The following is a 15,052-nucleotide window of genomic DNA, read 5'->3' on the forward strand; positions in this document are numbered from 1 at the left end:
GAAACCCCTGGCTTGAAACTGGCTCTGCAGACAGATGTCAGCTACTGGTGCATTTAGCTAGCAACGATACAGCATTTGCATTTTAAAACACTTAACGTGTTAACTGCGCTCATAAACTCTTAGCTAGCTACATTTTGTACCATAGCGATGTTATATGTTAGCCTATAGCATATGTGGGCATACCTGAACATGTCAAGAAGTCAGTTACTCTGGTTCTCAGGGCTGTGAAGCGTCCCTTACAGAGAAAAACGGAGCGGGCAGTTGTCTATGGCCGAACCACAGCTGTTCTGAGGTCAGCTGAGAATCAGTCACAGCTCATTGGGTAGTTATGTTCCTTTTTCCACACTGAATCTAATGAAACTCATAAACTTAAGAGGACCTCGGTGTCCTAATGCTAATTACGAACATGTCCCCTGATAAAGTACAGAAGTAATGCGGATAGCAGCTGTTGCTAAGCAGTGATTGGAGGGTTGAGGAAAATAAGGCGGAGCTTGCCAGAATTGATTGGCCATAATGAGTGACAGCGCTCACAGAAAACAAATATCATTATCATGAAAAATGCGGCATAATAAATATTTTGTCCCCATTTGGGTAGGTCTGTGACACCGTGGCTGCGGCCCTGAGTAGACTATCCCACTATCATACGGGCGCTATTTCTACATTTGATCTCATACGGAGCCCGGTAGGGGTCACTAACGAGGAAAAATTGTGAGGAAGAAAATCTGTCCCTGCAGTTTAGTAATAGGTTCTCTCAGTTTATAAACTGTGCCCACGGATTTGTGAACTGTACTCTCGATTAGCAAAACAGTATCGACGGATATTTTGAGAAAATGAAGAATTTTTTGACGTTTCTGAAACTCCATTCAGTCGTCGCTGGCCACGTGGTGGGATGATATAGGCAAAAGCGAGATTATTTTTGCCTCGTTTTAAACAAGTGCATTCACATAATACATTTCTACAAAACACTACAATTAAGCAGTAAGGTTAAACTGTAATTTAATGAAATGGTAAAGCCATTGAAAACGGTGTATGAAAGCTACAGCACAATACTTTCTAGTAATGTCTGCTTTATGTCACGTTAACGGTACTTGTTTATATAGTTATATTTATAAAGGTCGACACAGTTGTGTCGTCCAGTTGCCTGCCCTGAAATGTCACAAAATTCTCCAGTTTCTCAAAATATCTCATAAATGTGGCAGCGTGTGCTTTACACAGTTTACAAACCAGTCGGTACAGTTTTGCTAATCGAGAGAGTACAGTTTACAAATCCGTGGGCACAGTTTATAAACTGAGAGTACGGATTACTAAACTGCGGGGACAGATTTTCCTCCTCACAATTTTTTTTCTCATTAGTGACCCCTCCCGGGCTCCGTAAAAATTTCATGAACGGTGAAGAGTGAAAAAAAATCTTTCTGAAACGACCGCGGCCCGGACCTCGGTGTCCTCATCGCTTGTTACGGCCATATTGCTAAGCAGAGCTGTTATCATGCTAGCTAACTAACGCTAGTCAGCTTTTCTTTCCTAGTTATCAGAACTGTTTAACATTTAGCATTTGTTAGATAGATTGCCAACCCCCACCAACCCCGAACGTATGCCACAGTAATATCTGGAGATGGCTTGAATTTTGAATGAAACAAGTGGTTACCGTCAAGCCCCAGCAGAGAACTGACCATTTACAGCTCCAACACTTACCGACACATACCAACACAGGGCATATGCAGTGTGCATATGGTATGTAAGCCCATTACACTCCAAGTCATGGGTGTCTTTTCAACAAAAAAGAAAAAAGTGCACATTAGTACTTTGGCCTGGAGGGTGCATTTATGTCAGTTGTTCCTTAGGGAGCAGATGTGAACAATTACAGCACCTCAACTTCTGACCATATATTTGCTTTATCTGGTTAGATGTTAGTAAACACAGAAGGTCACTTTGTTCAACATTGAGAAGGCTTGTTTTTCTCCCAGAGGCTCAAACTGGATGACCTCAAGCTGTGAAGCTGTAATGGGTCTCGAGATAAGGGCCACAATGTTAAGTAGGAGGTGTCTAACTCTATTGGCTAATAGTGCCAAAATACTTAATGACTGACTTGTGTTTAACAAATAATATCATCCTGGACCACACCACCATGCCTGTGTCGTTGTTATGGCTACACCCAAAGACAGTGGACACTGTTTGAAAGAACCTTTATGGAAAAAAAGAGAAATGAAGAGGGCTTTTGATCATCCTTAATGTCGTGATGTTACAGAGTGTGTTTTGTGTAGGTCAAACAGTATCCACAATGCAGATCCAAACCGTTAAAGTCAGTGTAAAGAAAATTTAGAGGTTTTTAGAGACTGTGGAGTTAAACCATTAAACTGTTTTTCATAATTTTTGTGTTCAGGATTTTTTGAGTGGGCCTGAAAACACGACTCGATGACACACTAGAGCCACACTTAGCATGACCCTTCCCCTAACACTATAACGTATAATAATTACAGCTTATTAGCATCAGTCTTTTTTCCACTCAATCGCAAAATATCTCTTATTTATTCATAGTATTCAACTGCATTGTTAAAAAGACCACATCGCCATGCGGGTAGGCGAAATGTAACTTTGACTGATAGAGCTTGTCTCATCACCGGTACTGCATCTACAACCCTGCAGGTGGATAAAAACCAAGATAAAATAGACCAGAATGACCAAGAAAAACATGAAAAGATATGTGGACACTTTAAATGCAGTGTTCAGAAAACAGAGAAGACTAGATTGGTGAACTGGATTCTGCACATCTCCAGAGTTCAAAACATTCCTGTTCAAAACAATCTGTGAGGTTTTACAAAAACTAATAAATGTGGCTACCAAAGCTGGCAAAACTCTTAAATAGTAAACTCAAAAATTCTTATTTGCCAGCTTCTCATCTGAATTTTCTGTTCCATCGTAAATGGTGCTGCAGTTAAGCTGAGGTGCCTTAAACGTAGAACGAGTGTCGAACGTTGGTGACTGTGAAGCCAACATCAGCTCACTTCAATAAATGCATCCTTAATCAACAAATACTTAAAACTTTATCTTGGATATGTTTAATGAGCAGCTGACGAGCAGCACAGCAGCCACAGTATCACAGGATTACCCAATCAAATGGGGACAGAATATTTATTATGCTGCATTTCTGGGTTGATGGAATTTGATTTGTTTTTTGTGAGCACTACCACTGGCCAATCAAAATCTGCCAAGCTCTGTGTTATTTTCTAAACCCTCCAGTGACTGCTTAGCAATTGTTGCTGTCCGCAATTGCTTTAGTACCATTAGCAGCGCCCGTCATGTTTGTGACTAGTGTTAGGAAACCAAGGTCCTTGGAAGTTTCTGAAGGGTTTTATGAGATTTATTGTGGAAAAAGTGATGAACCTACACAGTAAGAGGTTCTCAGCAGACCTCAGAACAGCTGTGGTTCTGCCTGCTCTGTTCATCTCTACAAGACGCTACACATCCTTAAGAACCAGAGTAACTTTGACTTCTTTAGATGTTCGGGTATGCAGCACACATGCTATAAGCTAACAAATAACATTGCTATGGTAAAAATGTTTATGAGCAAAATGTACATATTATGCTTGTAAAATGCAAACTCCATTATTCTGGGAGCTTTCACAACAGTGGGGGCTAACTCAGCATGCTTTAGTCTAGTTCCTGTAGCTGCTCAGTTTGGGCTACTGGCTCCGTAGATGGCTGTGTGTTTAGATGAGAAATTAAAGCTGTATTGTTTTTCCTACACATAACATACCACAACCTGCATGAGAAAGTTCACTGTTAACCAGCATATTGGTGATAAAGTATCATGTAGCTAATATTAATAAGAAAACAGAAAGTACATTAGACTGTATTTTGTCTCATTAACTGTATGAGTAGCTGCTGTTCCCATTAGCTGGGGTTTGGTACAGACAGCCGTTTATAACGTATGTTTAATGTGTGCTTTTTCAGTAATCAAGATACAAGCAGAGAGAGAGAGGTAAATAAAATAGTCAGTTTGAAACTATCACTTGATTTAGTGTAGGTTTCAATATGTGTTTTCAGCAGAAAATAATCAGAAATTAAATAAACTTAAATAGGGTAGGAGTGAAATCAGTTTACGGAAGAGTAATAGCAGTTTATGGAAGACTGGAGGGATGGGAAAAGAACAAATGGAAGGAAAAGGTGCATTTCAGTTATGGATGGGTAAAAGGGAGCAAGGATTGGGTAAAAAAAATTAAAGGAGAAACGGTTGGTGTAACGCTCCTATTCGGCAGTTAGTTTGTTCACTATGAGATGTAGATCACATTTCTGCAAAATGGACCTCACTAAAATTCTAATTCTAGTTACAGCCCTGATCCCCACAGCAACAAACCAAATAAAGTCAAGGCAATACACTCAAATACATCAGTTTATAGGCTTTAAAAATTAGATTAGAAAAGTGATCCCCCAAAAAAGTTTGTTTAGGTTATGCTAGCCAGTAAGTGTTGCTAACTTGCATAAATGGGAGAAAAAAAAGCTTCTTTTGCCGACTGAGAATATCGAGGTTGATTCTCGGGTAGGTCAGTGTCCAATAAAGCTACTAGATGGACCAGCCGTTTTTCAGGTCATAGTGGTATTTGACACTTGAGAGGGGGGAAATGGACTGAAAGCGAATTCTTAGTGTTTGTTTCTGTTAAATCGCGGCTAGCGGATTTCAATTCAAGAAAGGCTTTGCTGCTTAACCTAGGTAGTTAGCAGATATGCTAATGTTGGTACGAGGCTGAAGTTGGCTTCTTGTTCGCAAGCTTCTTGTTCAAATTTTCCCGATCCACCTTAAATGGTACAGTATGTACTGCTACATTCTGCTGAATGCAAAGCTTAAATCAGCTTCCTATTGGAATTTTCCTTTTCCACCTTAAATGGTGCTGTAGTTGCATTCTGGCGAACACAAAGCTGAAGAGAGGCTGCACTTTTCCTGCGAGTGAGCATGGTTTCAGTGCCTTCAGCCATCATGCCCCCATCGTTTTAGAGTAGAGAATGCAGCTTATTTTTTTCACTATTTTGAAACCTAATTTTAAATACTTAGTGATTTTTTTTAAATCAGTGAAATTTGGCTGGCAAAATCAGAATACGTATTTCTGACTGCTTCACACAGACTTTCACTGAATAATTTAACAGCACGGGCAGATTTCAGTCTTCTCTGATAAAAGCAACTGATCTGATTTACTTTGTGCTCAGGAGCCTGTGTCTTTCAGTTTTCTTATCCGTAATAATGATTTGACCTTCATGAAGTTTGTACCTCAGGTTGCACGAAATTGTGTCGATGGCCACAGGGCGCGCTGCCGACCAGGAGCTGGCATGCAGAGAGCCGCACTAAGGGGCTCATGGGAGGCACGCGCCCCGGCTGAAAAAAAGGTACTGTTTGTGTTATTTATGTTGCTTGTTCTTTATGTAAGGTATTTGTGTGTTCTAGGTGTTTTATTTTGTCAATGAGTGGGTTAAGTTGGGGTTGTTTTGTGTGTAAAGGGGGTCACTGTCAGGGTAAAGCCTGTGGCTGGTGGTGGCCTGCCCCACAGGTTTGTGTTTGTGAATTTGTTTTTTACTTGGTTGTTTAATAAAGAGCCCTTGTTGTCTCTGTGTCATGTCTATAACTGGTGTTCGTTTTGCATGCTGGTGAAATATGATCATTTTAACATCAACCTGAGCTGTACTGGTAACTCAGAAGGCTGCTGTATGCAAATGAATCTAACAAATCATAAAGTGTGTTTTTCACTCTGCACTGTGACGATCCTGACCAGGTTTTCATGTGGTCCACAAATGATTTCGGGCAAAATGAAATTATTCTTTCTTGGACAGTCTTTAACCCAATCTTATTCAACAGCTACATTTAGTATGACATGGATAAAGACTGATTGGTCTAAAGCTACAGAAGTTACCCGGAAACATGCCCTAACCCAGGGGTGCACAACTCGAGTCAAGCACAGTTTGGAGGTTTCCCAGCTCAAACACACCTACTTAACCTGGCAATTAACGATAAGTATAATCAGCTGTGTTGGAGCAGGTAAATTACTAAACTGTGCTGGACACTGGTCCTCCAGGACCAGAATTGTGCACCCCTGCCCTAACCCCTCACCCAATGAGAGAACAGTCATATTGTAATGCTATATATATAACTTATTCATTAAAATGAAAGAATTTTAATAACAAAATGTAGTGTAAATTTGTTATAAAATACATTTTAAACTTGTTTTGTAACCTGCCTATTTATTTGTTTATGTTTTGTCTTTTGGGCCTTTGATTCACCACAAATTTGTACTTTGGCTCCCTAAGACAAAAAGTTTGGGAATCCCTGGTCTAAGTGATGAAATTTTGTTTAGGAGTAATTTGATTTGTTTAGGTTTATTTAAGTTTGTAATTTTCATACTTTTATTCACAATCAAATTTTGAATTTTGGTTGTGTTTTTTAATCAGTTAGTGACCTAAAGATTGAATTGAATATGAAAAATTAAGAAATTAAGTGATTAAAAACTCACTTTTTAGCCTTGTGGTTTGATTTTAAACATTTCCTCAGAACTGCCCTCAAACAAGTGCAGAAGACATGGCTGCTACAAAATCCAACCCGTTTCTCTCTGTTTCTTCTAAAGATGCTTGGGGTAGTCTGTCCGACTTGGGACCAATATTTCTCTCTTTCTTCATCTCTCTCTCTCACTCTCTGTCTGTCTGTCTGTCTGTGTCTCTTTCTTTATCTGTGTCTCTTTTCTCTCTCTTTCACTTTCTCTCTTTTTTTCTTTCTCCATCTGTCTCTTTTTCTCTGTCTCTCTCTACTCTCTTTTTTCTCTCTGTCTGTGTCTGTCTCTCTGTCTCTCTTTTCTGTCTCTGTCTGCCTCACTCTCTTTCTCTCTCTCTCTCTCTCTCTCTCTGTAGGTGTGCAGGATGATGAGGATGTGAAGGCGATGCTGCAGGGCTCCACCATGCTGAAGGTTCGTTTTCCTCATTGGCAGAGGAGGCGCACACTGAAGCTGCTGGATGATGGCGTCACTGTGCACTGCGAGTACAACAAGAGCTTCAGCAAGCCCAAAACCTGTGAGTCACCATCATCCAGGGGGCCATGGGGGTGCAGAGCAGTGGGGTGGGTGCGTGGGGGGCTGGGAACAGGTCTGTCTTATGGAGTCTTATGTAGAGGAATTGGTTGCTGGAACAGATATTTTTGAAGATAAATAAGCTTCCCGGACAAAAAATGAGTCACTTTGCATGTTTAAGGTGGTAGTGACTTCAGGCTCCTACAGATGGTGTTGGACAAGGATGATTGGGCTATAAATACCTGATGGGTGTGTGGTGGGATTCATAGATTGAGAAGTGGTGGTACAGTGCAGCGAATGTCTTGTTCGATGTGTGGAAAATGGGTCACAAAGCAGATGTTAATGATTAGTAAAAAGGAGTGATTGCATTTGGGCATGGTGTGAAGGAAGTAGTTGAATTTGCTGGTGTATCGAAGTGTATGGTCATACGGGTCTACCATCAGTGGCGAAAATCCCAGTCTACATGAAATTCTCGTCGTAATTGTGGTCGAAAGATGAAACTGATAGACAGGAACTGCTGGCGTGTTTCACGGCTTTGCTTTCTTGAAGTCGACACAGGTCCTTCACAACCAAGTTCTGAAAGAACACTCCGCAGGGAACTGCATACCATGAACATATGGAGCAAAGTGGCACACAAGAGGCATTTGCTCACTTCTGCTCACAAAGTTGCCTGGTTACAGTGGGCGAAGAGACACATAAATTGGACTGTTCATGACTGGAAACGTGTTATCTGGTCAGAAGAATCTCGTTTCTACCTGTATGTGAATGATGCTAGGCGCCATGTTCATTGTATACCTCTTCAATGAGGACTGTGTGCAAGGTGTGGTTCAAGCTGGAGGAGGCTCTGTGAGATTTTGGGGGTGTTTTAATTATGTGGAAATTGGTTGAGGTGACAGTAAATTTGAACCACAGTGCCTTCATTGAGCTGCTGGGCAACCAGGTTTTGCCGTTTGCTCATCTTCTTACCGAGAAACATAACATTCCTCTCCCTGTATTCCAAGATGACAGTTCTCACGTTCACAGGGCTGCAAATGTGACTGATTGGCATGATGAACATTCGGAAGCGTTCACACATCTGGACTGGACCACAAAATCCCCAGATTTGAATCCTCTTGAAAATCTGTGGGACTACCTGGAACAATGAGTAAGACGCCAGGGAAGGCATCCACGAAATCTGGCCGTTCTGCCCAATTCTTTGATGCAAGAGTGGCTTAACATTGATGTCCCCTACATCCAGAAACATGTCCAGTCCATGCCAAATCGAATCGCAGCTGTTATTCATGCTTGCGGAGGTATTACACGCTATTAGGTTTGTTTCAGTCACAGGTGACAATTTTTTTTTTCACCAATGCATTTTAATACTACTGCCAAACAACTGCAGTCATAATAGCAATAGCAATACAATAGTAATTAGGGCTGTTGAGCAATTAAAATAATTACCATAGTTACCTGTATTATTTTATATATTTAATTATGATTATTCACATTTGTTTATTCCACGTACCAAGAGCCAGTTTCTGCTGCAGGGGCCTAGGCCACCAAGGGCCCCCCTGCAATCTCCCACTGCCTGTACGGCACTGCACCACTCCCCCATGCTGGACCTTGCGGGTGGTGGGCCCACATGGCCCGGCCGGGTTACGTGGGCTGCCCGGCCACCAGGCGCTCGCCGAGGGACGCTACCCCCAGGCCTGGCTCCAGGGGTAGGTCCCGGTGACCCTCTCCCGGGCAGGGTACACGATGTTCTGTGTCCATTTTTCATGGAGGTTTTATGGTCATGAGCTGTGGGTAATGACCGAAAGAATGAGATCACGAATACAAGCGGCAGAAATGAGCTTTCTTCGCAGGGTGGCGGGCTACACTCTATTTGATAGGGTGAGGAGCTCGGCCATCCGGGAGGAGCTCGGAGTAGAGCCGCTACTCCTCCGCATTGAGAGGAGCCAGCTGAGGTGGTTCGGGCATCTGATCCGGATGCCCCCGGGACGCCTCCCGGTGGGGGTGTACCAGGCACGGCCTACCGGAAAAAGACCCTGGGGTCGTCCTAGGACCCGCTGGAGGGATTATATCTCCAAGTTGGCCTGGGAGCGGCTTGGGGTCCCCGGAAATGAGATGGAGGAAGTTGCGGGGGACAGGGTCACCTGGGATTCTCTGCTCTCCCAACTGCTACCGCGACCCTATCTGGACTAAGCGGTTAACGATGATGATGATGATGATGACATTTGTTTATTTACTCAATTTGACCCTAAATAAAGATTTTTGTCCATTAAAAAGCAGGGCAATTTGTTACAGCTCTAAGTGGGGAAAAAAAAAGTCATCAAAATTTTACACATAAACTTGAAAGTAAAAATCACTTGATTTTCATAGGATGAGCATAGTTTTTATCACAAGCATCTTTTGGGAGTAACAGTGGCTGCGTTTTCCAAACAATGGATGTGTGTGTCATATGTATCATATACAGTGAGGTGAAACAAGTATTTAAACACTTTTTTTGTCATTTTATATACATCCTGTGCATACAGTGAGGTCAAAGTCTACCACTAATTAAAATGCTTCAATTTTGCATTCCTTTCTAATTTAACAGAAAGATTTTCATTAAAGATTCTATCAGCATAACAATTTGAGTGAAAAATCTTTCAAAATGTAACAGGAATTTCAGAATTGCTTAGTATTTGATATGTCCTTCTTTTGCTTTAATGACAGCATGCACTAAAGTTAGCATGAACTCCACAGGTGCAAAAGCCTCTGATAAGTAGATCAGATGCACCTGAGATTGATCTAAATATGAGCTTCACTGGAAGAGATAAAAAGAGATCACTAAGAAGAGATACAAAATATGATAATAGCTGTTTGTACAAAAGTCTTCACATAGTCAGTGTCACAAATTTGCTCTCATTTGAATAGTGATCTATGAACAGTTCAGAATCCTGAATATACCCTCTTAACTTGTTTCATTTAACCCTCCTATTATCTTTGGGGTCAATTTGACCCTATTCAGTGTTTAACATCTCTAAATAAATGATTGAAAATCACTTTTTGTGTCTCATATTTAATGACTTTTTTATGTTTTCACTGTCCTGTACACATTTTGTATGCACTAGTGTTCTTTTGGGGTCAATTTGACCCCTGGCTGTTATAGCTAAATAAAACATACAAATTTTACACACATTTATGTTTTTTGTTTTGGATGATATTGAGGCGACTATAACATGCAACTTTATAATCTTCCCTCTGCTTTAGGATTTTGAACTTTCTGTACATGTCTAAAAACTGTAAATGCCAACAACGGCTTTGCATCAAAGTACTAATATTATGAATTTGTAGTGTCTGAAAACTTTTGTCAATTATGTCAATTATGTTTTTTAAACATACACTATATGGACAAAAGTGTTGGGACTAGAGTTGGGCAATATGGCCAGAAAGGTGACCACGATAAACAAAATTCATTCGTTCGGTATCGATACATATTGCGATAAATGTCAAATCATTATTTCTTTTAAGTTTGAAGGCTGATTTTTGCTCCTGGGTGGTTAATTGCTGTTTTAAACTATCCTGTCTGGTCGGAATAGTCATAATATAAGAAAAAAAGATTATTTTTAGCTGTTTGGTGACGAGTGCTAGGCTATCCTGTTACAAATGCTAAACAAGTGGCCAACAACAGTGCTAAACTGTTTAGTTTCTCAACAACGTCAGTTTAGTACGAACAGCGAACATTAGCTGGCTCGATATGTCAGTGATGGATCACACTGCCTTACTGCCATCACTCCTACCACATCCATGTCAGAGTATATCACAGTATTCAGACACCAGCTAGCAGATGACTGGATTTCCCTATTCTATCGTAGTAGTTTGAGGGGTGAACCGCAAAATATCAACACCAGACAAACGGAGTCCTCCTTTTAGGTACGTTTAAACTGAAAGTGGTGCTTTTGTGTCTTGTTTGATCTACAGTATCATCAATTCTCCGTGTTGTGGAGTGACGGAGCGCTGCTTCAAGTTAGCCAGCTGCTAATAACAGCTAGCCTGGAAAGATAGTGATTTAACGCCGCTAAAGCTTGTTAGGATGTTAGGAAAAAGATGAGTTCACTTTAGGAGAGTATAGTTACGCCACTGATCTCGTCACTCACACTTGGTCATGGGAGAACAGTCGCTCCACTCAAACAGGGAATATATAACTCCACGTTTCACATGTTGCTAAAGATTCATTTTATTCTCTATTCATGTCGAAAACTCAGAAGTGCGCCCTCTCCTGCGACACTTTCCTTGCAGTAGAAAATGCCACCAGGGCTTTCATTAGAACATGGAAGCGCGTGAATGGTGAATTATATCGAAAATTTATCGAACCTTTCTTATCGCTCTATCGAGGAAAAGTAATATCGCGATAATTATCGTTAACGTTTTATCGCCCAGCCCTAGTTGAGACATGTATACATTACACCTACAGAAGCTTTTATGACCCCCCATTGGTCCCCCCTTTGCAGCTATAACAGCTTCCACTCTTCTGGGAAGCTTTTCTACAAGATTTTGGAGTGTGTCTGTGGGAATTTTTGCCCATTCATCCAGAAGAGCATTTGTGAAGTCAGACACTCTCAATCTCCATTCTAGTTCATCCTAAAGGTGTTAGACAGAGTTAAGGTCAGGGCTCTGTGTGGGCCAGTCAGGTTCTTCAACACCAAACTCACCCAACCATGCCTTTATGGACCCTGCTTTGTGCACTGGGACTTTTATGCAATATGCACCTCAGCACTCAGTGACTGTGCTCTGTAACTTTACACGGTCAGCCACTTCGAGGTTGAGTTGATGTGGTTCCTAAATGCTTCCACTTTTCAATAATACCACTCACAGCTGATTGTCAAATATCTAGGAGGGAAGAAATTTTGTGAACTGACTTGTTGCACTGATGGTATCCTATTACAGTACCTCGAATTCAATGAGCTCTTTTGTGCGACCCATTCTTTCACAAATGTTTGTAAAGGCAGACTGCATTCCCAAGCAACAAAAGTGAAAGAAAGAAGTGGGTTCATGTTCGTTACAGCCCTGATTTAAAAAAAAACTGAGGAAGCTGTGAGGCATTGGAGAGCAGGAGAGCACTATCTTTCCAGGCTAGCTGTTTTTAGCAGCTGGCTAACTTGAAGCAGCGCTCCATCACTCCACAACACGGAGAATTGATGATACTGTAGATCAAACAAGACACAAAAGCACCACTTTCAGTTTAAACGTACCTAAAGAGAGGACTCCGTTTGTCTGGTGTATATTGCAGTTCACCCCTCAAACTACTACGATAGAATAGAGAAATCCAGTCATCTGCTAGCTGGTGTCTGAATACTGTGATATACTCTGACATGGATGTGATAGGAGTGATGGCAGTAAGGCGGTGTGATCCATCACTGACGTCCCGAGCCAGCTAATGTTCGCTGTTCGTACTAAACTGACGTTGTTGAGAAACTAAACAGTTTAGCACTGTTGTTGGCCACTTGTTTAGCATTTGTAATGGGATAGCCTAGCACTCGTCACCAAACAGCTAAAAATAATCTGTTTTCTGTGTTATATTATGACTAATACAAAAACTGCGGCCGTGCTTTTCTAGCTGATAAAAACAGCTCACCAGGCACTGTCTCCCGCTCTCTCATGACAGATTTGTGAAATGTTCCACTGTTTGGCGAGTGTTTGTCGTGTTCCGACCATACAGGGTAGTTTAAAACAGCAATTAACCACCCAGGAGCAAATATCAGCCTTCAAACTTGAAAGAAATAATGATTTGATGTTTATGCGATATGTATCGATATCGAACAATATGAATTTTGTTTATTGTGATAACATTTTTGGCCATATCGCCCAGCTGTACCTTTGCCAATGGGACTGAATGAAACACCTGAATTCATTGATGTGTATTGTGGAGGCTCTCAAGAGTAACAGTAGCTTTGCACTTCGCTCTTGCTTTTGTTAGTATGCTGCTGGTTGATTTATCCACAGGTCTTCCCCAAGCACAATCCAGCATATTCCGCCAAAAGTGTTGCTTTACAAGCCTTTTAAAAGCTGTATTTGAGTGAGAGAGCTACAATCACATGCTCTATCATAGCAACATACAGCACACAGACATCCTACACTACCATGAAGAATTTGAAGGGTACGATTTAAACTATGAACTAGGCACTATTTGATGCAAATCCAATCTGTACTTGAACTGGGACAAGCTGTGGGTGAAGAAAGGAGATTATTGTTATGGAAACAGATGAGAGATGTTGAGGAATTTAACTTGGACATTGCTTCACTGGACAGCAGTGCAGCTCTCTAAAGCTGCAGTGTGAGGGCTTCTTTCAGAAAGGTGGATAATATTTAAATATACCTCCTAATTATGGCTGTTTAAACACCCTACTGTCCAGGTCTACTGACCTCAGCCCCATCTATCATTCCAGGCCTGGTCTATCTGTAGTGCATTTGTATCCCTCCCTGCCCTGTAAACTGCACTAAACATTGTAATTATAGGCCATGATGGGGTGGAAAGAGTGTACGAGTATGTCCTTGGGTTTGGGTTGAATTAAATAAATATGAGCAAATATCAGGGAATTTCCTGTGGTACAAGTTGTCTGTGAACAGGGCCTCTTCTCTATTCATTATACTTCCATTTTTGTTATGATGTCCAAGTTAAACAACTGTATTTGAATAGTTAACACACAGGCAGCATTATACAGCAAATATGGGACATTTTAATAATTCGTGATGAATATGTTTGGGCTGTCTCTGGAAGAATTTAGAACGCAGTAAGCAAATACAGAGGTGTACACAGATTATCAGTGAGATAATCACTGATCTTCCATTAGACCAACTTCAATAAGCAGTTGAACACCATTTTCCAGTGTTTGCTCACTGAACACCTATATCAAAAAGGGGAATAATGTAAGACCTTGTTGGAGTTAACTCATTTGTTTACTTATTTGTTTACTTATCTCTGTATTTGTGAGCTTGCAAATACATTACTGGTACAAATGTGGTTACTTTTTCAGTTTTGTCTGTTTTTCTGTCAGTTTTTTTACTGTACTCATACAACTCTTTTCTTAAATTCTCTTTCCCTCACAGTCTCAGTGATGGACGTAGTGTCAGCCAGCTTGCCACATGAGCAGCGTTTGACCATTGTGTTTAAGGGTAAACAGAAGACTTTGGACCTGCAGTGCAACAGCAGGGAGGAAGCGCAGCACTGGGCCCGCGGCATCCATACCCTGCAAAGGAGAAGAATGAATATGAGCCAGGCTCAGAAACTCAACAAATATCCTTCAGTAGCACTCATCCTGACAATTCAGCCATAACATTGTGTGTTTCTCCAACCATCTATACATACAGCATTGTGCAAAAGTCAGAGACAGCCCTTTATTTATTTAATTTCCAGTCAAAAGTATTAAGTATAAGTACATTTTCCAGGAGATATTACTGAGAACACTAGATATAAGATAATCCACTTACATGTGGGTGAAAGTTCAATAAATAAAAAAATGAGTTTGCAAAACTGTAGATGTTTAAAACTATAGAAAAAAATAGGACTCATAACGATGCAAGACCTGGTAGACCATCAAAACTGTCACTAGGGCTGGATGGTAAATCATGTTTTTATCGTTATCTCTATATGCGTTTCCGCCATAAACACATTGTTAGAGTGGCAATGACAGAACAGATCTAATTACTTTATACACCGAGCGCCAAAGAGACGTCATTGCATTACCGGTGTTGTGCCTAATCTCACATCCCTGTCCTGATCTTACTTCCCCTCCAGCCAGCTGCACCAGCTGAATGTACATTCAATCGAAAGTTGGGGTGTAAATCCATCCTAAACCTTACGTTGAGAGTAGTTAGTTTAAAACTAACTTTTGGTTGCACCTTACAGTACAACTTGTAGAGCATAAAGTGACCATAGATCAAAACACTATTGCACAGAATGACGTTTTCATTCTCTGTAGCCAATCAGTAAACGCTACTCGACATAAACAGGAAATATTACACGCATGATCTCCACTTGCAGTGAAATG

At 41.0% G+C, this 15,052-nt stretch overlaps 1 protein-coding gene across 1 annotated transcript in view; it reads left to right on the forward strand.

Moving 5' to 3' along the window:
- Window positions 1–15,052, forward strand: part of LOC118808958 (1-phosphatidylinositol 4,5-bisphosphate phosphodiesterase delta-3-A-like) — a 46,416-nt gene that overhangs the window by 5,038 nt on the left and 26,326 nt on the right. Inside the window, exons 2-3 of the mRNA XM_036571838.1 lie at window positions 6,886–7,044; window positions 14,112–14,308. Of these exons, the coding sequence (XP_036427731.1) occupies window positions 6,886–7,044; window positions 14,112–14,308 (356 nt within the window). The remainder of the gene's footprint in view (window positions 1–6,885; window positions 7,045–14,111; window positions 14,309–15,052) is intronic.

The sequence above is a fragment of the Colossoma macropomum genome, unplaced genomic scaffold (assembly GCF_904425465.1).
Source record: "Colossoma macropomum unplaced genomic scaffold, Colossoma_macropomum, whole genome shotgun sequence".
Classification (NCBI taxonomy): domain Eukaryota; kingdom Metazoa; phylum Chordata; class Actinopteri; order Characiformes; family Serrasalmidae; genus Colossoma; species Colossoma macropomum.